We start from the raw sequence: 26,950 nt of genomic DNA on the forward strand, positions 1-26,950 counted from the left end.
AGATGGCAGAATAACAAGGTGGGGGGAGGGTTAGGAGGACAATCTGGAAGGTGATCGGTGAAGCCAGGTGGGTGGGGGAGGGGTAACGAAGTAAGATGCTGAGAGGTGATGGTTGGAAAAGGCAAAGGGCTGGAGAAGAAGGAATCTAATCGGAGAGGAGAGTAGACCATGGGAGGAGGGGCACCAGGGGAGGTGATAGGCTGGTGAAGTGAAGAGGTAAGAGGTGGAATTACCAGAAGGAGGAATTGATGTTCATGCCATCAGGTTGGAGGCTACCCAGATGGAATATGAGGTGTTGCTCCTTCACCCTGAGTGTGGACTCATCCTGGCAGAAGAGGAGGCTGTGGACAGACATGTCAGAATGGGAATGGGGATAGGAATTAAAGTGACAAACAAGAGAAAATCTGCAGATGCTGGAACTCCAAGCAACACACACAAGATGCTGGAGGAACTCAGCAGGCCAGGCAGCACCTATGGAAACAAGTATAGTGCAAGTGAGTTGCTAGGGATTAAAATGGTTGGCTACTGGGAAATCACCCTTTTTTTGGATGGGTAATACTTATTTATATATTATTTGTTATTTTTCAGAATCAGGTTTATTATCACCAGCATGTGACGTGAAATTTGTTAACTTAGCAGCAGCAGCTCAATGCAATACATAATCTAGAGAGAGGAAAAATAATAAATAAAATAAAACATAATAATAAATAAACAAGTAAATCAATTACGTATATTGAATAGATTTTTTTAAATGTGCAAAAACAGAAATACTGTATATTTTTAAAAAGTGAGGTAGTGTTCAAAGATTCAATGCCCGTTTAGGAATCTGATGGCAGAGGGGAAGAAGCTGTTCCTGAATTGCTGAGTGTGTGCCTTCAGGCTTCTGTATCTCCTGCCTGATGGTAACAGTGAGAAAAGGGCATACCCTGGGTGCTGACTTTCTGAGACACTGCTCCCTAAAGATGTCCTGGGTACTTTGTAGGCTAGTGCCCAAGATGGAACTGACTAGATTTACAACCTTCTGCAGCTTCTTTCGGTCCTGTGCAGTAGCCCCTCCATACCAGACAGTGATGCAGCCTGTCAGAATGCTCTCCACGGTACATCTATAGAAGTTTCTGAGTGTATTTGTTGACATGCCAAATCTCTTCAAACTCCTAATAAAGAATAGCCGCTCTTGCCTTCTTCATAACTACATCAATATGTTGGGATCCGGTTAGATCCTCAGAGATCTTGACACCGAGGAACTTGAAGCTGCTCACTCTCTCCACTTCTGATCCCTCTATGAGGATTGGTATGTGCTCCTTCGTCTCACCCTTCCTGAAGCTTCTTTTGCACATTGGTTGTTTGTCAGTCTGTGCGTAGTTTTTCATTGATTCCATTGTATTTCTTTGTTCTACTGTAAATGCCTGCGAGAAAAATGAATCTCGGGGCAGAAACATACTTTGATAATTTATCTACTTTGACTCTGACTGGGCACACCTTGAATCCTAGATTCCTTCTTCAACCCCACCCCCTAAACTCCGGCAGATCCAGTCCAGGGAAAAACAAAAGCTGCTGGAGGGAACTCAGCGGATCTGTGGAGCTGGGGTGAGGGTGTAGGCTGGGAGGCGACCTCCCCACCGCCTCCGGGACTCTACCCAGTGGCGGGTCACCATAAGCACGGCGCGGCACCCTCTCCAACCTCCCCTTCACTGCAGTGGCCGGCTGCGTCTAGCGGTGGCGCTGCCCTTCCAACTCTTATCACGTCAGTTCAATTTTTTTTCAAAGCCCCAAAAAAACAGGGAGGCTTCAGTCGGTTTCAGGAGACAGTAAGTGCAGAGACGGAGGTGTAAGGGACCCAGAACAGGCGTCGGTTTGTGGAACTACCAGCTTCCTCCCCACCCCTCCTTTCCTGCATTGGCCCCACTTTCTCTCTGTCTTCCCCCCTTCATCATTGTCATTTTAATTCTCCCCCATTCTTCCCTCTTTAATTCCTCTTCTCTGCCACCCCCTCCCCCGATTTTTTTCCCTGTCTTGTGTTGTTGAAGAAGACCTTTGTGCATACCAGGATCTATTCCGAGCCGAACTCAAAGAAGAAGATAAGGTAATTTGCTATTTAACGGGTACCTTCACACTCCCCACCCACCCAAGACTCTCCCTCACACACACACAATTGGTGGTTTAAGCCAGCGAGCGGCCCGCACCGAATGTGGGATGCTGGAGCTTTAAACCGGGTAGGAATTGCCAGGAAATACCGTGGATTGGAGACACGGCACTCATTTCGCTGCTGATACAAAACATGTCACTTTGTTGCCAACAAACATATCCCAACCATGTTTCTAAATAACATTGATTATGAAACAAATTTAAATAGTTTTTCTTATATACATCAAGGTCTTCTCGCCGTCACCAACACTGGCTACTCGGAGATAAATTCTCTTTTTCAATAGAGTATTTTAAATAAATGATGTAAAGTTTTTTTTTGTTGTGAACTCGGCGAAATTTTCTGTCTAGGACGAGGCGAGGACTTTCGTTTAACCATACAGAGAAGCTGGTTTTATTTACGGATTCAAAGTGCGCATCAGGTCCCTGCCTTGTAAACTGAGATGAGAAGGTTTGGAGATCCATTTTGTGTGTAGCAGCCCCGACCCCCCGACCCTCCACTCTTTGTAAAGCCGAGTGTGTTTTCCTGCTCTGGAGATGTGCTGACTCGAGATGTTATGTCGCCAGTCGGCGCACGGAAGTGGAGGAGGGGGGTCGGGGTGGTGTAGGTGAGGGGCCGGGTCGGTGGCTCGGACGAGCCCCTGGCTGCGCCTGGGCCGCTCACTGACACCCAGCCCAGATCCTATTTTAAGGCCGCACTTGGATGTCAGTGGCTGCCTCGGCTTTCACTTCCGCCCCACTCAACCGGAAGAGAACCCTGACCGGAACCGGGGGGGGTCATTGTGCTCGGACTGGGGCGCTCGGTTCCGTGGCGATCAATCAGCGGAGACCCTGACAGTCTCAGCCGACCTTTGTTCTCCAATGACCAACTCTAATATTCCTCATTCCCCGCTCCCTCACTCCGTCCTCCGTCCCCCCTCGCCCGCTCCCTCCATCTCCTCTCGCTCCCTCCCTCCGTCACCCCCCAGCTCCCTCCCTCCGTCACCCCCCAGCCCCCTCCCTCCGTCACCCCCCAGCCCCCTCCCTCCGTCACCCCCCAGCCCCCTCCCTCCGTCACCCCCCAGCCCCCTCCCTCCGTCACCCCCCAGCCCCCTCCCTCCGTCACCCCCCAACCCCCTCCCTCCGTCACCCCCCAGCCACCTCCCTCCGTCACCCCCCAACCCCCTCCCTCCGTCACCCCCCAGCCACCTCCCTCCGTCACCCCCAATCCACCTCCCTCCGTCACCCCCCAACCCCCTCCCTCCGTCACCCCCCAGCCACCTCCCTCCGTCACCCCCAAACCACCTCCCTCCGTCACCCCCCAACCCCCTCCCTCCGTCACCCCCCAACCCCCTCCCTCCGTCACCCCCCAGCCCCCTCCCTCCGTCACCCCCCAGCCCCCTCCCTCCGTCACCCCCCAACCACCTCCCTCTGTCACCCCTTGCCTGCTCCCTCCCTCCGTCACCCCCCAGCCCCCTCCCTCCGTCACCCCCCAACCACCTCCCTCCGTCACCCCTTGCCTGCTCCCTCCCTCCGTCACCCCCCAGCCCCCTCCCTCCGTCCCCCCCAAACCACCTCCCTCCGTCACCCCCCAACCCCCTCCCTCCGTCACCCCCCAGCCACCTCCCTCCGTCACCCCCAAACCACCTCCCTCCGTCACCCCCCAACCCCCTCCCTCCGTCACCCCCCAACCCCCTCCCTCCGTCACCCCCCAGCCCCCTCCCTCCGTCACCCCCCAACCACCTCCCTCTGTCACCCCTTGCCTGCTCCCTCCCTCCGTCACCCCCCAGCCCCCTCCCTCCGTCACCCCCCAGCCCCCTCCCTCCGTCACCCCCCAACCACCTCCCTCCGTCACCCCTTGCCTGCTCCCTCCCTCCATCACCCCCCAGCCCCCTCCCTCCGTCCCCCCTCGCCTGCTCCCTCCCTCCGTCACCCCCCAGCCCCCTCCCTCCGTCCCCCCTCCCCTGCTCCCTCCCTCCATCACCCGCCGCTCCCTCCCTCTGTCGCCCGCTCCCTCCCTCTGTCACCCCTGAACCCCCTCCCTCCGTCACCCCCCGCTCCCTCCCACCTTCCCTGCTCCCTGCCTCTGTCCATCCCCCTCGCCCACTCCCTCTCTCCGTCACACCCTCGCGCCCGCTCCTTTCCCCTGTCCCCCACTCCCTCCCTCCATCACAACCTTGTCCCTGCTCCCTACCTCTGTTCCCCTGCTCCCTCCCTCCATCTCCCTATCCCCCTTGCTCCATTGCCCTCCCATCCCCTCCCTCTGTTCCCTTCCTCCATTACTCTCTCGCGCCCGCTCCCTCCCTCCTTCCATACCCTCTCTGCCACATTGCCTTCCAGCATTACCCTCTCCCCCTCATTCCATCCCTCCATTCCCCTCTTGTCCCAGCTCATTCCCAAGCTCTGTTCCAGTTTCATCCCCCCTGTTCCCATCTCACCCCCCTCCCACCAGTCCAGTCTCGTCCCCCCTTCATCCTCTCCCACCATTCCCAGCAGCCTCTTGTTCCACCCTCCACGTTCCACCCCATTTCCCTCCTCCTCTCTACCCCCTCTGTCCTGCCCTTCCCTCTAACCGCAGCCCTCTGTTCACCCATCCCGACCCTTCCATTCCATCTCTCGCTGCCCCTCTCCCATTGTCCCTTCCACCCTCCCTCCATGACAGGTCTTCACGAGCATGAAGCAAGTGGAGGAGTGGAGAGGAACAGAGGGAGGGAATGGAGGGAGAGTGGGTGGTACAGAGGGTAGAGGGGAACAGAGGGTGTGGAGGGAGTGTGAGGGGAATGGGGAGGGGAGAGTGGGGAGTATGGAGGGAGTGAGGGGAGGGTGAGTGGGGGGACAGAGAGGAGAGTAGAGAGTGGGTGGGAGATTGGGCAGGCCCGTGGGAGGGGGAGGGCCAGAGGGAAGGAGTGAGTGAGGGAGGGTGAGGGTGATGGAGAGGCAGCAGGCCAGACTGAGATAGCAAGGGAGAGTGATGTCCTTCTTTCCCCTTACTCACCCTGGGATTGTGACTAGCTCCTGCCTTGTTTTGTGAAGTCAGTGGTTGATCACTGCTTGTCATCAGGGGTGGAGTTGTGAGACCACCTGCTTTCCCACAGCCCCTCACAGTACTGCCCCCACCCCCAGCCCCAAAGGCCAATGAATCCACGTCTCGCAAGCTCCCTGTGATGCCATTGCATTCGCCCCAGTGAGAGCGCCTTCACCCACTCCCCTGGGTCCTAGTGCCCACCTGCAGCATGGTGACCAGCCTGTAGCCTTCCCCATCAAGATCAACCAATAACAGTTCAGCCTGCCATGCCAGTCCGCGCTGCCCCACCCCTCCCCGCTTTGCTGTCATCCCCTGCTCTGAAGAGTTGGAGGGAGAAGCCTGCATCGTAGCAGCCTGTGCGAGTGAAAGAGTTGCCAGTGACTACGGGTTTGAGGTCCAGGCTGGGCCAGAGGGGCTGAGTGGCCTTGCCCCTGTCGTCTGGTTCGGTGGCTGCACGAGAGGAATCCTGGATCACCGTCAGAAGGGTTAGTACGACACCTTCAGGCTGAAGGGCCCCTCCTTGGCGCCTGCATGACTCTGAAGGGGTGTGGTGGGTCCCGTCCTCCCCGCACACCCTGACCACGGTGTGTGGAGGTACGAGGAAAGGGATGGGGCAACAGGAGGGATCCCATCCTGGGACTGGGGGATTCCAGCTCTGGGAGGCTGAGTGATTTGCCCTACCCTTACCCTATCTCTTGTTAACCCCTCCACATCCCAGCTGAATCATCAGATATTTTTCTAAATGTGTTTTTTTTCTAATTTTTAAAAAAGTATTTTTCTTATTTTTCAAAGTAATGATATGTCACCATATACTACCTTGAGATTAATATCTTAAGTCCTTCCCCCCCCCCCGCCTAATTAAACTCTAGGAAACTGCTTGACAAACCCGCCATAACCCCTGATCAGTTTCCCCACCCTCCCAGCATTTCCTCTGGTGCCACAGTGCTTAGTGAGATGCTGTTACCACTCGGAGTTCAGAGTTCGATTCCAGCTCTGCCTGTAAGGAGTTTGCATGCTCTCCCCGTGACCGCGTGGGTTTCCTCCGGGTGCTCCAGTTTCCTCCCACAGTCCCAAGTTGGTGGGTTGATTGTAAGGTGCTCTGTGGTTAGGCCTGGGTTAAATTGGGGGATCACTGGGCAGAGCACCCGGTTCTGCTCTGTATGCCCGAATAAAACGTCCCCCATTCCCCACCAGGATCCTGAATGTTCTTGGATTCCTGCCTGATTAGGCCTCTTCTCAACGGGGTGGGATTTGCCCCCAGAAACACCTCACTACTGGGATCCCTTTCCTGCTACATCCCACTGTGATTCCTGACAGCTTTACATCCCCCCCCCCACCCATCCCACACTCTTCCTCTCCGGAGTGATGTTATGAAGGCAGAGGGATTGCCATGGAGGGAAAGGGTGAATCCTACCATTGGCTCTGACCATTCGGAGAGATCAGCCTGGGGCCAAGTCCACCCTCTCCCCGGAAACGCTTCCCACTGGAACCATTCCTTGGGCCCAGCAGGGATGGGTGCTCGGGAATCTTTCCTTCCTCCAATCGTGTCCTGCCTGTGATGAGGGCTGTAGGTGATTGGTTGCCTGAATGCACCAATCACAGGCTGCCCAAGTGGAGTGCTTTGACCTGTGGCAGGGGCGTTGGATAATGTTGTGGCTGTTTGGAGCAGCCTCCTGCCTTTGGTGTGGGAAGCTGTGTGCCCGATGGAACAGTCTGTGTCCCACCACGCTCTGCAGGGGCTCCTGGTTGTGGTTTTGGTCTCCACACTGGAGTTGGGTTGTGATTACACTGTGAAGGAGATTCACCTGGAAGTTGGTGCCTGGGATGCGATGTTGCCGTTTACCCTGCAGAGGGGCAGGAAGTTAACAGGGTCATGACTGAAGTGTTTAAAATTATTCCGGACCTGGAGAAGGATTTCCACAAAGCAGGTGCCTCTAGACAGTGAGGGTTTCGTTTCTGAGGAAAATTACCTCCTCTTCCCCTCCTCTGCACTATCACACCATACAGTGTCCCTGTGTGTGTGTGCACTCTCACTGTGAGTGTGTGGGATCGCTGGGTTAATCCCCCCACCCTCGGTATGTGGGTGTGGGATCGCTGGGTTAATCCCCACCCCCCGGCACGTGGGTGACGGGTGGAATCTGGCCGGGACCTGGGAATGAAACAGATCAGTATAAATGTGTGCTTGCTGTTATCATGAACTCAATGGGCTGAAGGGCCTGTTTCTGCGCTGTATGACGATGTCGAAGTAAGCTGCAAAATTGACCCCCCCCCCACACTGCCATTACACTGTGGCTGCAGTGGGCACCACCTACAAAACAGCACAGACATTTACTTTTAAATTTGCCTCACGGACACAGAACAGTACGGTATAGAAACATAGACACATAGAAAATAGGTGCAGGAGTAGGCCATTCGGCCCTTCGAGCCTGCACCGCCATTTATTATGATCATGGCTGATCATCCAACTCAGAACCCTGTACCAGCCTTCCCTCCATACCCCCTGATCCCCGTAGCCACAAGGGCCATATCTAACTCCCTCTTAAATATAGCCAGTGAACTGGCCTCAACTGTTTCCTGTGGCAGAGAATTCCACAGATTCACCACTCTCTGTGTGAAGAAGTTTTTCCTAATCTCGGTCCTAAAAGGCTTCCCCTCTATCCTCAAACTGTGACCCCTCGTTCTGGACTTCCCCAACATCGGGAACAATCTTCCTGCATCTAGCCTGTCCAATCCCTTTAGGATCTTATACGTTTCAATCAGATCCCCCCTCTAACTTCTAAATTCCAACGAGTACAAGCCCAGTTCATCCAGTCTTTCTTCATATGAAAGTCCTGCCATCCCAGGAATCAATCTGGTGAACCTTCTTTGTACTCCCTCTATGGCAAGGATGTCTTTCCTCAGATTAGGGGACCAAAACTGCACACAATACTCCAGGTGTGGTCTCACCAAGGCCTTGTACAACTGCAGTAGTACCTCCCTGCTCCTGTACTCGAATCCTCTCGCTATAAATGCCAGCATACCATTCGCCTTTTTCACCGCCTGCTGTACTTGCATGCCCACTTTCAATGACTGGTGTATAATGACACCCAGGTCTCGTTGCACCTCCCCTTTTCCTAATCGGCCACCATTCAGATAATAATCTGTTTTCCTATTTTTGCCACCAAAGTGGATAACTTCACATTTATCCACATTAAATTGCATCTGCCATGAATTTGCCCACTCACCCAACCTATCCAAGTCACCCTGCATCCTCTTAGCATCCTCCTCACTGCTAACACTGCCACCCAGCTTCGTGTCATCCGCAAACTTGGAGATGCTGCATTTAATTCCCTCATCCAAGTCATTAATATATATTGTAAACAACTGGGGTCCCAGCACTGAGCCTTGCGGTACCCCACTAGTCACCGCCTGCCATTCTGAAAAGGTCCCGTTTATTTCTACTCTTTGCTTCCTGTCTGCTAACCAATTCTCCACCCACACCAATACCTTACCCCCAATACCGTGTGCTTTAAGTTTGCACACTAATCTCCTGTGTGGGATCTTGTCAAAAGCCTTTTGAAAATCCAAATATACCACATCCACTGGTTCTCCCCTATCCACTCTACTAGTTACATCCTCAAAAAATTCTATGAGATTCATCAGACATGATTTTCCTTTCACAAATCCATGCTGACTTTGTCCGATCATTTCACCGCTTTCCAAATGTGCTGTTATCACATCCTTGATAACTGACTCCAGCAGTTTCCCCACCACCAACGTTAGGCTAACCAGTCTATAATTCCCCGGTTTCTCTCTCCCTCCTTTTTTAAAAAGTGGGGTTACATTAGCCACCCTCCAATCCTCAGGAACTAGTCCAGAATCTAACGAGTTTTGAAAAATTATCACTAATGCATCCACTATTTCTTGGGCTACTTCCTTAAGCACTCTGGGATGCAGACCATCTGGCCCTGGGGATTTATCTGCCTTCAATCCCTTCAATTTACCTAACACCACTTCCCTACTAACCTGTATTTCGCTCAGTTCCTCCATCTCACTGGACCCCCTGTCCCTTACTATTTCTGGAAGATTATTTATGTCCTCCTTAGTGAAGACAGAACCAAAGTAATTATTCAATTGGTCTGCCATGTCCTTGCTCCCCATAATCAATTCACCTATTTCTGTCTGCAGGGGACCTACATTTGTCTTTACCAGTCTTTTCCTTTTTACATATCTATAAAAGCTTTTACAGTCCGTTTTTATGTTCCCTGCCAATTTTCTCTCATAATCTTTTTTTCCCTTCCTAATTAAGCCCTTTGTCCTCCTCTGCTGAACTCTGAATTTCTCCCAGTCCTCAGGTGAGCCACTTTCTCTGGCTAATTTGTATGCTTCTTCTTTGGAATTGATACTATCCCTAATTTCTCTCGTCAGCCACGGGTGCACTACCTTCCTTGATTTATTCTTTTGCCAAACTGGGATGAACAATTGTTGTAGTTCATCCATGCAACCCTTGGACAGGGCCCTCATCCCGTGACGTCGTGTTGAACTAACTAAACTCATCCCTTCTGGCGACACAATCAAAGTTCAAAGTAAGTTTATTATCAAAGTGCATACATTTTACCATATACAACCTTGAGATTTTTTTCTTGCGGGCATACACTGTAAACACGAGAAACACAATAGGATCCATGAAAGACAGGACAGACAAACAATGTGCAAAGAACAACAGACTGAAAATACGAGAGAGAGAAAAAAAATAACATAGTAAAGAGTCCTTGGGTTGTGGGTCGAGTGAAGTGATCACCTCTGGTTCAAGAGCCTGATGGTTGAGGGGTAATAACTGTTCCTGAACCTGGTGGTGTGGGTCCTGAGACTCCTGTACCTCCTTCCTGATGGCAGCAGTGAGAACAGAGCATGTCTTGGATGGTGGGGTTCTGCTTTCCTGCAACAATGCTCTGTGTAGATGTGCTCAGTGGTGGGAAGGACTTGACATTCTGTGTGTATTAATAAAAAAACTTGCCCTGCAGATCTCCTTTGAACTTTGTCCCCTCACCTTAAACACATGCCCTCTACTGCCAACAATGGAGTTACGTGTAGGCTTCTACCCTGCTGTTTACAGGAGTATTGCATGTTCCCCTGGTACGATAAGCCGGACTTTTGACCTCACAATCTACCTCGTTACGATTTTCACCTTGTTGTCAGCCTGCGCTGCACTTTCTCTGTAGCTGTTATACTTTATTCTGCATTCTGTTATTGTTTACCTTGTTCTACCTCCATGCACTGTGTAGTGATCTGATCTGTATGAACAGTATGCAAGACAAGCTTTTCCCTGTATCCCAGTACGTGACAATAACAAACCAATTCCAGAGTTCCTCACCGAAGGACATTTACTTTTTTGAGGCCCTCTGTTGCTCAGGTTGACCATGGAGGCTGTGTCTCAGCTGCCTTTGTGATACAGGGCAGTACGACACGGAGAGCAAGCTGTTGCCCACATAGCAAGCCCCCCGCCCCACTCTCCACGCAGCTGAAGAATCCAAGGGAACGGCAGAGACCAATATAGTTTAGTACCAGGAGTTGCCACTCGGCATTGAGCTCAATGTAGGACTGCCTTAGAGAATCCAGCTCCGGATTTCTCCCTCAGGGGTTTACTCCTGAAGCCTTCCCCGTGCAAGGGTTTAGCCGCAAGGCAGCCGAGGTTTGAGATCAGAGATGTCCTTCACCTAGAATGAGCTGTCATGGCTGACAAGCCACATCTGTCTGAAGCAGCTGGTTTTAAGTCGCCACTAATCTGTCGTTGCTTCTTCTCCTGTCGGTAGAAATGGTTCTGCCGGGCTTAGTAGCTAAGCCACATGTGAAGGCCGGGGCTGGACTTGGTTGTCAGAGGCTACTTGAGGTGGACGCCATTGGGAACATTAATAGATAGTGGGAGTTTATCCCCATTGCTGCCCCCCACCCCTGCCCCAGGTGTGACAACCTTCAGAAAAAACATTTACTAGGTAGTGGGAGTTTATCCCCATTCCTCCCCTCCCTCCCTGCTCCGGGTGTGACAACCTTCAGGAAAAACACTTAATAGGTAGTGGGAGTTTATCCCCATTCCTCCCCTCCCTCCCTGCTCCGGGTGTGACAACCTTCAGGAGCAACATTTACTTTTTATTATACGAAGGACTAGGTTTGGTGGACAAAAACACTGGATAGATTGTTCCCACCCCCTCATAGTCTGCCATCCCGTCTGGGAAATACATAGACTGTAGCTTTGCCATGGTGGGGTCTAAATCCTGGAAGCCCCTGACAGCACCACAGGAACACCTTCCCCACATGAACTGTGGTAGTTCGAGGATAGCTCACCTCGGCCCTCTTCGGGTAGGCAATAAACACTGGTGCACCAGTGAGGCCATAATCCCAAGAGTCTCGTTTAAAATGTTGGGCTTCGATGCGGCTGGTGATTAGATTTGCATGGACCACTTTCAGGCGCTGGTTCAGGAGAGACGCTGAGCTCTCTTGTTCCACCGTCTATGGATGATGACCATCTCGGTCCCAGCCCAGGGCTGCAAAAAATAACTACAGGGAGTAGCCCAGTCCATCACACAAACCAGCCTCCTCTCCATTCACTCTGTCTACACTTCCCACTGGGGGAAGAATCTGACCGGATCAAAGACCACACCCGCCCCGGATGCTTTCTCTCCTCTCCGTCCCCTCTCATCAGGTAGAAGATGTAGAAGTTTGAGGGCAGCTTCTATATCCCACTGTTAACAGACCCTTGTACAGATCTCTCAAATGTTAAGGGACTCTCGTGACTTAACAGACTCGTACAGACCTCTGATATGTTAACAGACTTTCGTACAGACCTCTTGTGTGTTAACAGACTCTCGTACAGACCTCTCATATGTTAACAGACTCTCGTACAGACCTCTCGTGTGTTAACAGACTCTCGTACAGACCTCTCGTGTGTTAACAGACTCTCGTACAGACCTCTCGTGTGTTAACAGACTCTCGTACAGACCTCTCGTGTGTTAACAGACTCGTACAGACCTCTCGTGTGTTAACAGACTCTCGTACAGACCTCTCGTGTGTTAACAGACTAGTACAGACCTCTCGTGTGTTAACAGACTCTCGTACAGACCTCTCGTGTGTTAACAGACTCTCGTACAGACCTCTCGTGTGTTAACAGACTCTCGTACAGACCTCTCGTTTGTTAACAGACTCTCGTACAGACCTCTCGTGTGTTAACAGACTCTTGTGTGTTAACAGACTCGTACAGACCTCTCGTGTGTTAACAGACTCTCGTACAGACCTCTTGTGTGTTAACGGACTCGTACAGACCTCTTGTGTGTTAACAGACTCTCGTACAGACCTCTCATATGTTAACAGACTCTCGTACAGACCTCTCGTGTGTTAACAGACTCTCGTACAGACCTCTCGTGTGTTAACAGACTCTCGTACAGACCTCTCGTGTGTTAACAGACTCGTACAGACCTCTCGTGTGTTAACAGACTCGTACAGACCTCTCGTGTGTTAACAGACTCTCGTACAGACCTCTCGCGTGTTAACAGACTCTCGTACTGACCTCTCGTGTGCTACAGACTCTCGTACTGACCTCTCGTGTGTTAACAGACTCTCGTACAGACCTCTCGTGTGTTAACAGACTCTCGTAGACCTCTCGTGTGTTAACAGACTCGTACAGACCTCTCGTGTGTTAACAGACTCTCGTACAGACCTCTCGTGTGTTAACAGACTCGTACTGACCTCTCGTGTGCTACAGACTCGTACAGACCTCTCGTGTGTTAACAGACTCCCGTACAGACCTCTCGTGTGTTAACAGACTCGTACAGACCTCTCGTGTGTTAACAGACTCTCGTACAGACCTCTCGTGTGTTAACAGACTCTTGTGTGTTAACAGACTCTTACAGACCTCTCGCGTGTTAACAGACTCTCGTACAGACCTCTCGTGTGTTAACAGACTCGTACAGACCTCTCGTGTGTTAACAGACTCGTACAGACCTCTCGTGTGTTAACAGACTCTCGTACAGACCTCTCGTGTGTTAACAGACTCTTGTGTGTTAACAGACTCGTACAGACCTCTCGCGTGTTAACAGACTCTCGTACAGACCTCTCGTGTGTTAACAGACTCTCGTACAGACCTCTCGTATGTTAACAGACTCTCGTACAGACCTCTCGTGTGTTAACAGACTCTCGTACAGACCTCTCGTGTGTTAACAGACTCTCGTACAGACCTCTCGTGTGTTAACAGACTCTCGTACAGACCTCTCGCGTGTTAACAGACTCTCGTACTGACCTCTCGTGTGCTACAGACTCTCGTACAGACCTCTCGTGTGTTAACAGACTCTCGTACAGACCTCTCGTGTGTTAACAGACTCTCGTAGACCTCTCGTGTGTTAACAGACTCGTACAGACCTCTCGCGTGTTAACAGACTCTCGTACAGACCTCTCGCGTGTTAACAGACTCTCGTACTGACCTCTCGTGTGCTACAGACTCTCGTACTGACCTCTCGTGTGCTACAGACTCTCGTACAGACCTCTCGTGTGTTAACAGACTCTCGTACAGACCTCTCGTGTGTTAACAGACTCTCGTACAGACCTCTCGTGTGTTAACAGACTCGTACAGACCTCTCGTGTGTTAACAGACTCTCGTACAGACCTCTCGTGTGTTAACAGACTCTCGTACAGACCTCTCGTGTGTTAACAGACTCGTACAGACCTCTCGTGTGTTAACAGACTCTCGTACAGACCTCTCGTGTGTTAACAGACTCTTGTGTGTTAACAGACTCGTACAGACCTCTCGTGTGTTAACAGATTAAGTTTTGATTTGTCAGTCTACCTTCTGGCCCCTGCACTTTATTTGTCTGCCTATACTGCACTCTCCCTGTAACTGTAACACTCTATTCCGCACTCTGTTTTCCTTTTGTACCAGCTGGGTGTACTTGTGTACAGAACGATCTGACTGATGACAGAAGCCTTTCGCTACATCTTGGTACGTGAGATGGACATAAGCCAAGCCCTGCCAGCCGGGCAAGATCCGAGGCAGGTGTCCAGTGCTGAGTACTTTGGATCTTGCTGTGCTCCGGGGGGATGAGGTCTGTCTTTCCCATTGTGCTTCAGGACTCCAGTCTCGGCGATGGATTGAGAACGTCCCGTGAGTGGAGACAGGACTAGTGGCTCGAGGGGCTGATGTGAGATCACACAGAGACCTGGGATACTGTCTGGACCTGATGTCTCATTCCTGCTCTCTCCCTCTCTCTCTCTCTCTCTCCTTCTGTCTCCAGGAACAGTGAGCAATGGCTCAGGAGACTAACCAGACGCAAGTGCCTATGTTATGTCCGACAGGCTGTGGTTTCTACGGAAACCCCCGCACAAATGGAATGTGCTCCGTCTGCTACAAGGAATTTCTACAGAAACAGAACAACAGTGAGAGAATCAGTCCATCGGGTACGGCATCTCCCTTCCCTCCCTCCCCTCCCTCCATCTCCTCGTTCATAAATGGCAAGGCCATGGTTTCTGCTGTGGAAGAGAGAGACCCAGCAGGGTACAGGTACAGGTACATGAATGCTTGAAGGTAGAGACACAGGTAGACCACGCCGGTGAAGCGTGAATTCGAAACTGTCCTTCACCGGATGACAGCACTGAGTACAGGAGTCGGGAGGTCATGTTACAGCTTTACATCAGTGAGACTACACTGGGAGTGTACACTTGCCCAGCTATAGGAAGGATTTCATGAAGATGGAGAGGGGGCAGTAATGAGTCACGAAGATAACACTGGGACTGGACGGCTTGGGTTATAAGGAGAGGCTGGACAGGCTGGGGACTGTTTTGTCTGGAGCAGAGGAGGCTGAAGGGTTTGTAAAATGTAGATAAGATGAATGGTTAGTCTTCTGTACACAGTGTCAGTCAGCTCACTTAGTGTGTCAGCGGCAGTTCAGAGAAACTTCACTGGCCCGATCTCTTGAATGGGTGGGTTTGTATTCGCTGGGGTTTAGTGGGGATTTGGGACAAGGATTTGAAGGATTGCTGATGATACAATACAGAGGTTAAGCAGTCTGGGATAGATAGTCCTGACGAAGGGTCTCGGCCTGAAACGTCGACTGTACCTCTTCCTAGAGATGCTGCCTGGCCTGCTGCGTTCACCAGCAACTTTGATGTGTGTTGCTTGAATTTCCGGTATCTGCAGAATTCCTGTTGTTTGGGATAGAATTAATTGGAATTTGGAAGATCGAGAGGTGACCGTATTAAAACCCAGAAGAATTTGAGGGAGAATTGTACAGGTTTTGGTTGATGTGACTAAGGGAGTTGATGAAGGTGAGACACTAGACGTGATCTACAGTATATGGACTTTGACAGGGTTCCACATAAGATCATAAAACATAAGAGCAGAATTAGACCATTCAGCTCCACCGTTTCCTTCTCTGCCCCATTCTCATGCATTCTCTTGTATCAATCAAGGACCTGCCAACTTCTGTTTTAAATACACTCAATGATGTTGCCTCCACAGCCATTTGTTGCAATGCATTCTACGTATTCACCACCCTCTGGCTAAATAAATCCCATCTCATTTCTGTTTTAAAGGGACGTCCTTCTATTCTGAGGCTGTGCCCTTTGATCTGAGACTCCCCCACTTTAGGAAACATCCTCTCCACGTCCACTCTTATCAGTGCCTTTCAATATTCAGTAAGTCTCAATGAGATTCCCCTTCATTCTTCTAAACTCCAATGAGTACAGACCCAGAGCCATCAAATGCTCCTCATATGTCAACCCTTTTATTCTCAGAATCTTTCTTGTAAACCTCCTCTGGACCCTCTCCAATACCAATTCATTCTTTCTTGGCTAAGGGGCTCAGAACTGCTCACAATATTTCATGTGGTCTGACCAATGCCTTGTAGAGCCTCAGTGTTACATCCTTGCTTTCATATTCTAGTCCTCTCAAAATAAATGCTAACATTGTATTTGCCTTCCTTACCATTGACTCAACCTGCAAATTAATCTTTAGGGATTCCCAAGTCCCTTTGCATCTCTGATCTTTTGAATCTTCTCTCCATTTAGAAAATAGTCTAGACCTTTATTCCTTCTACCTGTGCTTGTCTGTACACTTCCCAACACTATATTCCATCTGCCACTTATTTGCAAGTCCTTATGCAGACTCCCCGATTCGTCAACACCACTTGTCTCTTCACCTATCTTTGTATCATTTGCAAACTTGGCCACAAAGCCAAAAATTCCATCCAAGTCATTTGACATATAGCGTGAAAAGAAGCCGTCCCAACACCACTAGTCACTGGCAGCCAACTAGAAAAGGCTCCAACACGAGGAAATCTGCAGATGCTGGAATTTCAGGCAAGACACATAAAAATTGCTGGTGAACACAACAGGCCAGGCAGCATCTACAGGAAGAGGTACAGTCGACATTTCAGGCCGGGCCGAGACCCTTTGACCTGTTAGAAAAGGCTCCCTTTATCCTCATTCTTTGCCTCCTGCCCGTCAGCCAATGCTCTACCATGCTAGCATCTTTCCTGTAATACCATGGGGTCTTATCTTACCAGCAGCCTCATGTGTGGCACCTCGTCAGAAGCTTTCTTAAGATCCTAGTAAACATTCACTGACTCTCCTTTGTCTACCCTGCCTGCTGTTTCCTCAAAGAGTTCCAACAGCTATGTCAGGCAAGATATTCCCCTAAGGAAACCATGCAGACTACAACCTACTTTATTGTGTGTCTCAAGTAACCCAAACATCTCATCCTTAATAATGGACTCAAACCACTGGTAGGCTGCTCTGGAAGCTTGGATCACATGGGATTTGGGATTCGAATTGGATGTGCAGTTGTTTTGGCTCTAGAGAGCAGAGGGAAATGGTGAAAGGTTGTTCTGTAGACTGGAGACCCATCACTGTTGATGTTCCCCTTAGCCCTGTTCTGGGCCTATTGCTATTTATCGATGATTCAATGAGAATGTACAAGGTGTGGTTAGCGAGTTTGCAGATGACACTATAACCGGTGTTGTTGTGGACAGAGGAGATGGTCATCAGGAGTTACAGAGGGACCTAGATCAGCTGGGTAAGTGGGCTGAGGTACGGCAAGTGGAGTTTAATTCAGATCAGTGTGAGGTGTTGCATGTTGGGAACTCGGGTCCCAGTAGGAGTTTCACAGTGAACGGCAGGGCTCTGGGGAGTGTTGTAAAACAGAGGGTCTGGCTTACAGGTGCATTTATTTATTGATTGAGATACAGCATATAATAGGCCCTTCCAGCCCTTGTCACCCGTGATTTAACCCGAGCCTAATCACGGGACAATTTACAATGACCAACTAACCTACCAGTCGGTATGCCCTGAGACTGTGGGAGGAAAGCAGAACCCCCGGAGGAAGCCACGCGGTCACAGGGAGAACGTACAGGCTGCAGCGGGAATCGAACCCCGGTCGCCGGTACTGTAAAGCATTGTGCTAACCACTACGCCACAGTGCTGCCCCATGGTAGAGTCACAGGTAGACAGGATGGTGAAGATGCTGTTTGGCACACTGCCATTAATCAGTCAGCGCACTTGGGAGCATTTGGGAACCCAAGTTGCCGCTGTACTAGACACTGCTGAGAACAGATATTAGGTATTCGTTTCAGTTTGGTCACCTTGATATTGGCAAGATGTTATAAAGTGAAAACAGTACAGAAAAGACTTACAAGTGTTTTGCCGGAATTTGTGATACTGAACTGGAGAGAGGTTGGAAAGGTTTTTCCTTGGAGCTTAAGAAGCTGAGAGCTGGGAGAATCTAGAACTGATGGGGGTGGTGGTCGCTGCTTAGAAGCGAAAGGGTGGCCCCTTTAAAAAGGAGATGGTGCAAATCACTACTCAAGTCTTTGGAACCCTCTTCCTCAAAGATCAGTGGAGTTTAAGAGTCTCTAAGGGTGAGGAAAAGTGGTCCTCAATCAGCGGGGGCAGTAGGTTACTGAAGTTGGGGATTGGGAGGAGGGAAGAGTTGAGCCTGCGATTGTACGATGGTGGACCCCCGTTTTGATATTTAATGGGTATGCGGAGGTGGGAGGCACCTTGCATTCAGGATGGATCTTGTTGGAGTTTGAGTGGGATGGAATGAAGTGACAATGAGTTTTGTGATGGAAGAGATCACTGATCTATCGAACCTGTGTCAAGGCATTGAGGAGACCTTGCCATCTTTCCCACTCCGCACCGCCACAGCGTCGAGGGGACTTTCCAATCTTTCCCACTCCCCACTCCACCCATCTCTTCCCCACCTCCTGTGTATTTTTACCCCCGTTCGGTGGATCCATCGGGACATGGGGCAGCCTGCTCTGCAGCCCCGCCCGATGGTTGAAGGGCTTCACTGCGGTGTGACAGTTGACATTGGAAACACAACAGCGGGCAAAGAGATCCCCTCTGCCTTGGTACAAATGTGGGGGAGGGGAGGAGATGAGCTGCTTTTAACCTTCTGCATCCTGTAACTTGCAGGCACAGCCAGTAACCCATCGTCAGATCCTGCGCTGGTGCAGAGCACCGAATCCTCCCAGCAGGGCTCCACGTCTACGGTGGTGTCTTCCACGGCCCCAGCCATGGCAGCTGCCTCGGACAGCACCAGGTGGGTGTCAAGATGCTTGCTGGGGGGGAAGGCAATTGGGATTTCAATGAAATCAATAATAATGGAGCAGAAACAGACCTTCAGTATTATGTTGCCAAGGGTGTCAAATGTTATGGGGAGAAGGCAGGAGAATGGGGTTGAAAGGGATAATAAGTCAGCCATGATGAAATGCTGGCACAGACTCAATAGGGCCAATGGCCTGATTCCACACCTATGTCTTATCTTCTTCACCCATACATAAGCAGTGGTGGAAGTCATTATCCAGGGACTGACTGGTGTGTTATTTATTCAGAAATACAGGACGGTAAACGGCTTTTCTGGCCCAGTTACTCCCACGTGACCAATTACCATACCAACCCGTACGACTTTGGACTATGCGAGGAAACTGGAGGGCCGGAAACCCCACGTAATCTTGGGGAAAATGTAGAAACTCTTCCCGGAGAGCGGCAGGAACTGACCCGGGTTGCTGGGCTGTAGAAGTGTGACACTGACCACTACGCTGCCCTGCCGCCTATTTCAGGGAACATTGGCAAGCTTATGAGGGAGAGTACATCCTTCTTATTCCACAAGACTCACAACTTCCCCTTGTTCTCCCTGCACTTCCCACCCCATCTCATTTTTCCTGGGTCTCCCGGGACCATCAGCCTCCCGTTCCTACATCTGATCTCATCCCTCCTCTGTGCATACGTGTACTTGTGTCAGATACACAACATTCACAGGAAAAGCATAACTTATGCACAATTTTTTACCAGAAAGCCCACAGAACAAAACAGAACAATAAGTTTCAATGAGGTCCCCCCTTTATCCCCTAGAACTCCATCGAGTTCAGGCCCAGGAATATCAAACACTCCTAATACATTATCCCTTTTATTCCCAGGATTATCTGTGTGAACCTCCTCTGGATTCCCTTTAATGCCATCACATCCTTCCTTCAATACAGGGGTGCAAAATTACTCCCAATATCCCATATCTCCTGACTCTAATCCAGAACAGAACCTGCCACTGTGATTGGGCAGGGGTAAACATCAGAACCTGCTGCATCATGGGAACAGGCCCTCAGCCCACCATGTCTGTCCTGAACTAATTAAGATAATGACACCTAAATCCCTTCTGCCTGCACTTGGTTCATGCCTTTTATTCCCTGCACATCCTTGTGTCTGCCTAAGATCCTCTAAAATGTCTCTATCGTATCTGCCTCCACCACCAACCCCAGCGCATTCCAGACACCCACCACTCTCTGTAGAAACCCCCCCCAAAATCTCCTTTGAACTTTCCCCCTCTCGCCTTAAATGCTTGCCCTCTAGCATTAGATATTTAGACCTCAGCTGTCTATGCCTCTCATAATCTCTTAACAGGTCTACACTAAACCTCTGGCACTGCGGAGAAAACAACCCAAGTTTGTCCAGCTTCTCCCTATAGCTCTTGCCCTCTAATCCCGGTTAACCTTTACTGTACCCTCTCCAAAGCCTCCACATCTTCCTATAATGGGGAGACCAGAACTGGATGCGACACTCCAGATGTGGCCTGAGCATAAAGCTGCAGATTCTCAGTGAGCTCAGTGCCCCGACTAGTAAAGGCACGTGTGTCCGCTTCTTTACCACCCTGTCGACCTGTGTAGCCGCTTTAAAGGGAGCTGTAGACTTGGACTCCAAGTTTCCTCTGAACGTCAATGCTGTGAGGGGTCCCACCATTAAATCATAGAATCATAGCACATTACGGGCCCTTCAGCCCACAATGTTGTGCCGACCATGTTGAGAATTTCCCTACCACATAGCCCTCTATTTTTCTAAGCTCCTTGTACCTATCTAAGAGTCTCCTAAAAGACCCTATTGTATCCGCGTCTACCACTGTCCTGGCAGTGCATTCCACACATCCACCACTCTCTGTGTGAAAAACCTGCCTCCGACATGCCCCTTGTACCTGCTTCCAAGCACCTTAAAGCTATGCTCTGTCATGTTAGTCATTTCAGCCCTGGGAAAAAGCCACTGATTATCCACACAATCAATGCCTCTCATCATCTCTATCAGGTCACCTCTCATCCTCCGCCGCTCCAAGGAGAAAAGCCCGAGTTCACTCAACCTATTCTCATAAGGCATGTTCCCCAATCCAGGCAACGTCCTTGTAAATCTCCTCTGCACCCTTTTTATGGTTTCCACATCCTCCCTGTAGTGAGGCGAATAGAACTGAGCACAGTACTCCAAGTGGGGTCTGATCAAGGCCTTGTATAGCTGTAACATTACCTCATGGCTCTTGAACTCAATCCCACGGCTGATGAATGCCAACACACCGTACACCTTCTTAACAACACTGTCAACCTGCGCAGCAGCTTTGAGTGTCCTATGATCTCGCTGATCCTCCACACTGCCATGAGTCTGACCACTCATGTTATATTCTGTCTTCACATTTGACCTACCAAAATGAACCACCTCACACTTAACCTGGGTTGAACGTCATCTGCTACTTCTCAGCCCAATTGTGCATCCTATCGATGTCCCGCTGTAAGCTCTGACTGCCTTCCTTTGACACCCCCAACCTTTGTGTCACCAGCAAACTTACTAACCCACCCTTCCACTTCCTCATCCAGGTCATTTATAAAAATCACAAAGAGGAGGGGTCCCAGAGCAGATCCCTGCGGAACACCATTGGTCACCGACCTCCATGCAGAATATGAACAATCCACAGCCACCCTTTGCCTTCTGTGAGCAAGCCAATTCTGGAACCACAGAGCAAGGTCTCCTTGGATCCCATGCCTCATTACTTTCTGAATGAGCCCTGCGTGGGAAATCTTATCAAATGCCTTACTGAAATCCATGTACATTGCATCCACTGCTCTACCTTCATCTCTGTGTACTATCCCTTTACATTTGACCTCCCAAAGTACAACAGCTCAAGCTTACTCAGATTCATCTCCACTCATTGTATCCATGGCAACCAAACAGATTGGCAGCTGTACCTTGGAGCAGCCCTTGGGGTCCTCGCATCTATGGGCTGCCAGGGTTGTGCCTGGGACTTTCTCCCCAATGACAGAATTCCCACCGCTTTCCCCCAGGTAACCCCTTATTTTACTGCTTCTACCCCTCAGCCCAACAGTGCCGATGGACACTTCGGAAGCAAAAGAGACGACAATGGAACAGAAGTTGGAAGGTAAGCATGGCGGATGAGGGAACGGTCTGGGCCAGGGGAGGTTTGAGTGCCTTGACTGGCGGATCATTGGACATTTGAGGCTTTCTGATTCGTTGACCTTGAGTGGGAGGGTCAAGACGGGTGAGCAAGATGGCTAATTGGTTGATGTTTAGTGGGGATCAAGATAACTGAACAAGACCTTTGTTGATTTTCTGGCCTTGAGTTGGGGGGGTGAGGGGAGGGCGGTGGTTAAGACTGGTGAGCAAGGGCTATGCTGATTGGTTAATGTTGAGTGGAGGTCAATATAGCTGAGCAAGACCTTTACTGAATGGTTGAGTCTTGGGACAGGTCAGTGAATGGCTTGGCGTGAGGTGAATCTTGAACGATCTGGGAACCCTGAGGCCTTCCGTCGGCCAGGGCTGACCGCGGATGTTGTGTCCCAGCTGTCTACAAGCCAGAGCAGCTCGATGTGGAGAGCAATCTATTGCCCAAATCAGCAGGTTCTCCCTGGCCACACAGCTGGTGACCCCAAAGGAACAGCAAAGACTGGTCCAGGTTGGCACCAGCGGCGTCGCAGGAGTTGCCGGTCAGTGTTAAACTCAACGTAGGACTGCCTTAGGGACTCCAGCTCCGGATTTTTCCCTCCTAAAGCCTTCTTCAGGAGTGGGTACAGGCACAAGGCAGCAGCAGTTTGAGGTCAGAGTTTTCCTTCTCCTAGATGAGTTGCCAGCCCTGCCAGATGAGCCCCATCTGCTGAAGCAACTGGTTTTAAGGCCCCAGTAAACCCACCTTTTCCCCTTCTCCTGTCAGTAGAAATGGTTCTGCCGGGCAGCTCACCCCCACCACCTCCACTGGCTGTGACAACCTGAAGGAGCCAAGGCTGGCGATCAGTGTTTGAAAATCAGGGCTCTCCGTCGGAATGAAGATGGGTCCTTGATCTCTCAGTGAGGGCTGGGGTCAGCAGGGGGGTTGCGAGTGGAGGCGAGGGTGACTCGTTTCCCAGCATGTCACATCCACAGTACTGTGTGTGCCCGTCAAGAGGAGGAGGTGGGATTCTAACCTTTGTTCATGTGATCTCTGCGCCTCCGCTCAGCCGCTGCTGTCCTGCAGGCCGTCGGCAGGATCTGCGGCTGAGAACAGCGGTCGTGGTACGCCTGTCGCAATGAGGAGTGTCCTGTACTGTTGTACTTCCCATTGGTTCCCCACCCCACCCCACTGGGGTCAGTGCTTCTCCCCCCCCCACTGGAGCCAGTGCTTGTCCCCCCCCCCCCACTGGAGCCAGTGCTTGTCCCCCCCCCCACTGGGGTCAGTGCTTCTCTCCCCCCCCCCCACTGGAGCCAGTGCTTGTCCTCTCCCCGCCACTGGAGCCAAATCCTCACCTCTCATTGGCCCTTTGCTGGGTCCCGTTCCCAATAGACCCACCCGGGATTAGTTTCCCAACCTCCTTGTCGGCATCCGCATCCCCTCTCCCCCCACTGAGCCAGTTCTCCCGCCTCCCATTCTAGCGTCGTCGTTGGCAGCGGACGATCCGCATGGATCCCAGGAAGATCCAGAAAAGTCACCAGAGAAGAACAAGAAACGGAATCGTTGCTTCCTTTGCAAGAAGAAAGTGGGATTGACGGGTGAGCTGGGAGGGGGAATGGTGGGGTGGGATTGAGGGAGGGCTGATTGACCAGAGGGGGCATTGCAGCACTTATGACCCCCCCTTCCCCCGTGAGGGAGCTGCATATCTTGAACCACTGTAGTCCCAGTCAGGAAAGGGCTGCCATGGTGCCCTTCGGGGGTGGGGGGCTGACAGGAGGGAGTTCTGGGATTCAAACCCAGAGATTGTGAAGGTAGAGCCAATGTATTTCTCAGTTGCGACAGTGGAAGGGGGCCTTTGTGGTTCGTGATGGCCATTTGCCCCCCCCCCAACCATGGGAGGAGGGAGCAGCTTTCAAAGGAACCATCCTGGCTCACGCTGAGCTGTCCGAACTCTCCTGATGCCGTCTCAACTCCATTCCCTCTGGAGGGGTGAATGGGGAAGGGTTGACCTGGACTGGGCAGGAAGGGGATGGAACAGACTGGAATTTGTTGACATGGGATGGGTTGGGGAAGGGGGTTGGGATGTGGCGGGGAGGGGTTAGGTCGGTTCAAACAATGGGAGTGGGTGATACAGAGGGTTTTGGGGAGGGTCAGTGGCAGGAGAGGTGGGCGTGGCTTTGCTTGAACTGGATTAGGAAGGGGTTGGAATGGAAAAGGAGGGACTTGGAGAGCGATAAGGAGTTGGAAGGGACAGGTTGGGAAGGATGGGGTTGAGGCAGGAGGGGTGGGAGTTACTCGGCCTGAGTGGGGTTGGGAAGGGCAGACATATTTTGAGGAGCTTCAGGTTTGGATGGGATGGGTTGGCTTGGGTTTGGGGAAGGGTGTTGTTAGGGTAGGAGGTGGAAGTGAACTTGCCTGCCCTGGATTTGGGTAGAGTTAGAATGGAAAGGGAGGGAGCTGGAGAAGGGTAAGGGGAGTTGGAGGGAGAAGGGAGAGGTGAGTTTGGCTTGGGTTAGGAGGAGTAGGAGTAAATTTGCTTGTCCTGGGGGTTGGGAAGGGATTGCAAGTATTTTGGAGGGGTTGTCTTTGGATGAGGCAGGTGAGGTGGGGAGTGGGGAGTGGTTGCGGAATGAGGGGTTTGTTTATGGTGACTTGACTGGTCCTTGTTAAGATGGGGGTGGGGTGGGGGAAGATTTGGGAGGAGGAGAGGAGTGGGATTTGTGATGGAGAGTGGTTTTGGGACGTGTGTGGGGGGGTATAGGACAAGAGCAGAAAGGGCTGGAGGTTTTAGGACACAGAAGGGGTCTGGAAGGAGTTGTATTGGGGTGAGAGGTTCGGCTGGGTCGGGATGAGGAAATGACTTGGCTGGCCCTCGATTGGAGTAAGAATGGGAGGGGTCGAGGGGATGGGACGAGTAATGGATGGGTCACCCAGTCTGATTTTGCCACCCTGCCTGGGATTGCAGGCTTCGAGTGCCGGTGCGGAAACCTGTACTGCTCGGTGCACAGATATTCCGACATGCATGACTGTCACTTCGACTACAAAGCGGATGCAGCCGAGAAGATCCGGAAGGAAAATCCCATGGTGGTCGGGGAGAAGTTGCAAAAAATTTAACGAGGCCTCGGAATAAATCCTGAGTCTGCATGTCTGACCGAACCGTTGATGCTTCCTGGTCTTTCCTTTTCGTTTGATTCAGAGTTTTCTTTTCCCCGTAGCTTAACGGACAGAATCTTTCTATTCCTCAGGGGTGGGAGCGTTGGGAGGGGCGCGAACCCAACTTCCTGTGCATTCAGTCAGGACGGGTTGGAATCAGAGTTGCTTTTGCATTAGTGGAAGGGGCCAGGACTGTTCTGTCCCCTTCCCACGTGGGGGTGGGATCGGGGTGTGGGGTAGTGGAGAGGTCTCTGTGTCCCTCTCCCCTCTAGTTGATCACTCCCCTCGTCCGTCTCTCTCTCTCTCTCCTCTCTTAAATCCTCTCCCCCCTCTCCCCCTCTCTGCCTTCCCCCCTCTATACCCCACATCCAATATACCCCTCCCTTCTACCAGTGGATTTGGCCAGTTGGGCAGCTCTCTGACTGCCAGCACATGTTCAATCCCAACAGACCCTGGCCTCCATCCTGGTCAAGAAGGGAGGGAGAGGGGTGACACAAAATCCCAAGAGATGGAACTTGACCTCCCCCCCCCCCACTTTGACCCAGCCCAGAATTGTAGTCACCCAGAATAGTTTTTTTAAAGAAATATATATATATCTATATATAACCGAATCACACATCTCGTGTTTTGTTTGAACCGTGCTACTGCTGGGGTCGGGCATCACTTCGTTGCTCCTTCACTGAAAGACTTTGGCACAGCAATATTCAAAGAAAATAAAGCTGCAGTTGATTTATTTTTGGTCTGAGAGGTGTTCTGTTTTGGGGCGATGTTGGGGGGTGGGGTTCTTCTGAGTAACAGAGCTGGGGGAGGGGGGTAGGGACCAGAGGTCAGGTACTGCTGTCACCTGCTCAAGTCCACGTCCGCACAGGTGCAAGGGAAAGCTCCCTTTCAGCAGCACGAGATGGGCAACGTTCACAAGGGAAGCATAATTCCACATAAATTATACACATCTTCGCAACAATGAGGAAAGCCTCCTCTTCAAGAAGGTGGTGTTCGTCACTACGCACCCTCACCGTCCGGTACATACAGTTGCAAGAAGAAGTTTGTGAATCCCTCTGCAATTACCTGGTTTTCTGCATTAATTGCTCATAAAATGCGGTCTGACTTCATGTAAGGCAAACACAATCTGCCTAATCTAACAACACACAGACAATTATACTTCTCATGTCGTCATTGTTTAATCATTCACAGTCCAGGTAGGAAAAAGTATGTGAACCCTTATATTTAATAACTGGTAGAACCTTCTTTAGCAACAATAACCTCCGCCAAATGTTTCCTGTAGCTGCTGATCAGCCTTGCTCAATGACGAGGAGGAATTTTAGACCATTCCTCCATACAAAACTGTTTCAGTTCAGCAATATTTCTGGGATACCTTGTATGAACAGCCCTCTTCAGGTCATGCCACAGCACCTCAATTGGGTTAGGGTCTGAACTCTGACTTGGACACTCAAAAACATGAATTTTCTTCTTTTTAACCCATTCTGTTGTTGATTTACTCTTGTGTTTTGGATCATTGTCTTGTTGCAACATTCAACTTCTATTAAGTTTCAGGTGACTGACTGTTACCCTGACATTCTCCTGTAAGTGTCTTGCTGCAATTCTGAATTCATTGTTCCCTCAACGATTGCAAGCCATTCAGGTCCTGAGGCAGCAGAGCAGCCCCAAACCATGATGCTCCTTCCACTGTGCAGTTTCGCTGTCGGTGTGCAGTGCCCTTTTCCCTCCAAACATAGCAGGTGCATTTCTGCAAAAAAATTCAACTTCTGTCTTATCTCTCCACAGAACATTGTTCCAGAAGTGTTGTGGAACATCCTTGGGTCTTTTTTTGCAAACTTGAGACCTGCAACAATATATATATTTTTTTGAAGAACAGTGGTGTCCTTCCACGAACACCATTTATGTTCAGCGTGTTTCTTATAGTGGACACGTGAACAGAGACTTTA

The 26,950-nt window shown here is 50.9% G+C and overlaps 1 protein-coding gene across 2 annotated transcripts; it reads left to right on the top strand.

The window, feature by feature from the left end:
- Positions 1–1,624: 1,624 nt before the first annotated feature.
- Positions 1,625–25,729, top strand: LOC134343071 (AN1-type zinc finger protein 6-like). 2 transcript variants are annotated; one of them, XM_063041928.1, is made up of 6 exons: positions 1,625–2,083; positions 14,404–14,566; positions 18,581–18,707; positions 21,790–21,851; positions 23,336–23,452; positions 24,820–25,729. In XM_063041928.1, the coding sequence occupies exons 2-6, from the start codon at positions 14,416–14,418 to the stop codon at positions 24,966–24,968; spliced, it is 606 nt and encodes a 201-aa protein (XP_062897998.1). In that variant the 5' UTR covers positions 1,625–2,083; positions 14,404–14,415; the 3' UTR covers positions 24,969–25,729. The 2 variants fall into 2 exon arrangements, with proteins under 2 accessions (XP_062897998.1, XP_062898000.1); XM_063041930.1 differs by lacking the exon at positions 1,625–2,083 and adding an exon at positions 5,082–5,631.
- The last annotated feature ends 1,221 nt before the right edge of the window (positions 25,730–26,950 follow it).

This window comes from Mobula hypostoma, chromosome 2 (genome assembly GCF_963921235.1).
Source record: "Mobula hypostoma chromosome 2, sMobHyp1.1, whole genome shotgun sequence".
Classification (NCBI taxonomy): domain Eukaryota; kingdom Metazoa; phylum Chordata; class Chondrichthyes; order Myliobatiformes; family Myliobatidae; genus Mobula; species Mobula hypostoma.

What these genes read in the sequence shown, in the direction of transcription:
- LOC134343071 (XM_063041928.1), top strand. Translation starts at nt 14,416, where the DNA reads ATGGCTCAGGAGACTAACCAGACGCAAGTGCCTATGTTATGTCCGACA. An exon ending in GCTGCCTCGGACAGCACCAG is followed by an intron (nt 18,708 to 21,789) that starts GTGGGTGTCAAG and finishes TCTACCCCTCAG; the next exon opens with CCCAACAGTGCCGATGGACA. An exon ending in GAAGAAAGTGGGATTGACGG is followed by an intron (nt 23,453 to 24,819) that starts GTGAGCTGGGAG and finishes CTGGGATTGCAG; the next exon opens with GCTTCGAGTGCCGGTGCGGA.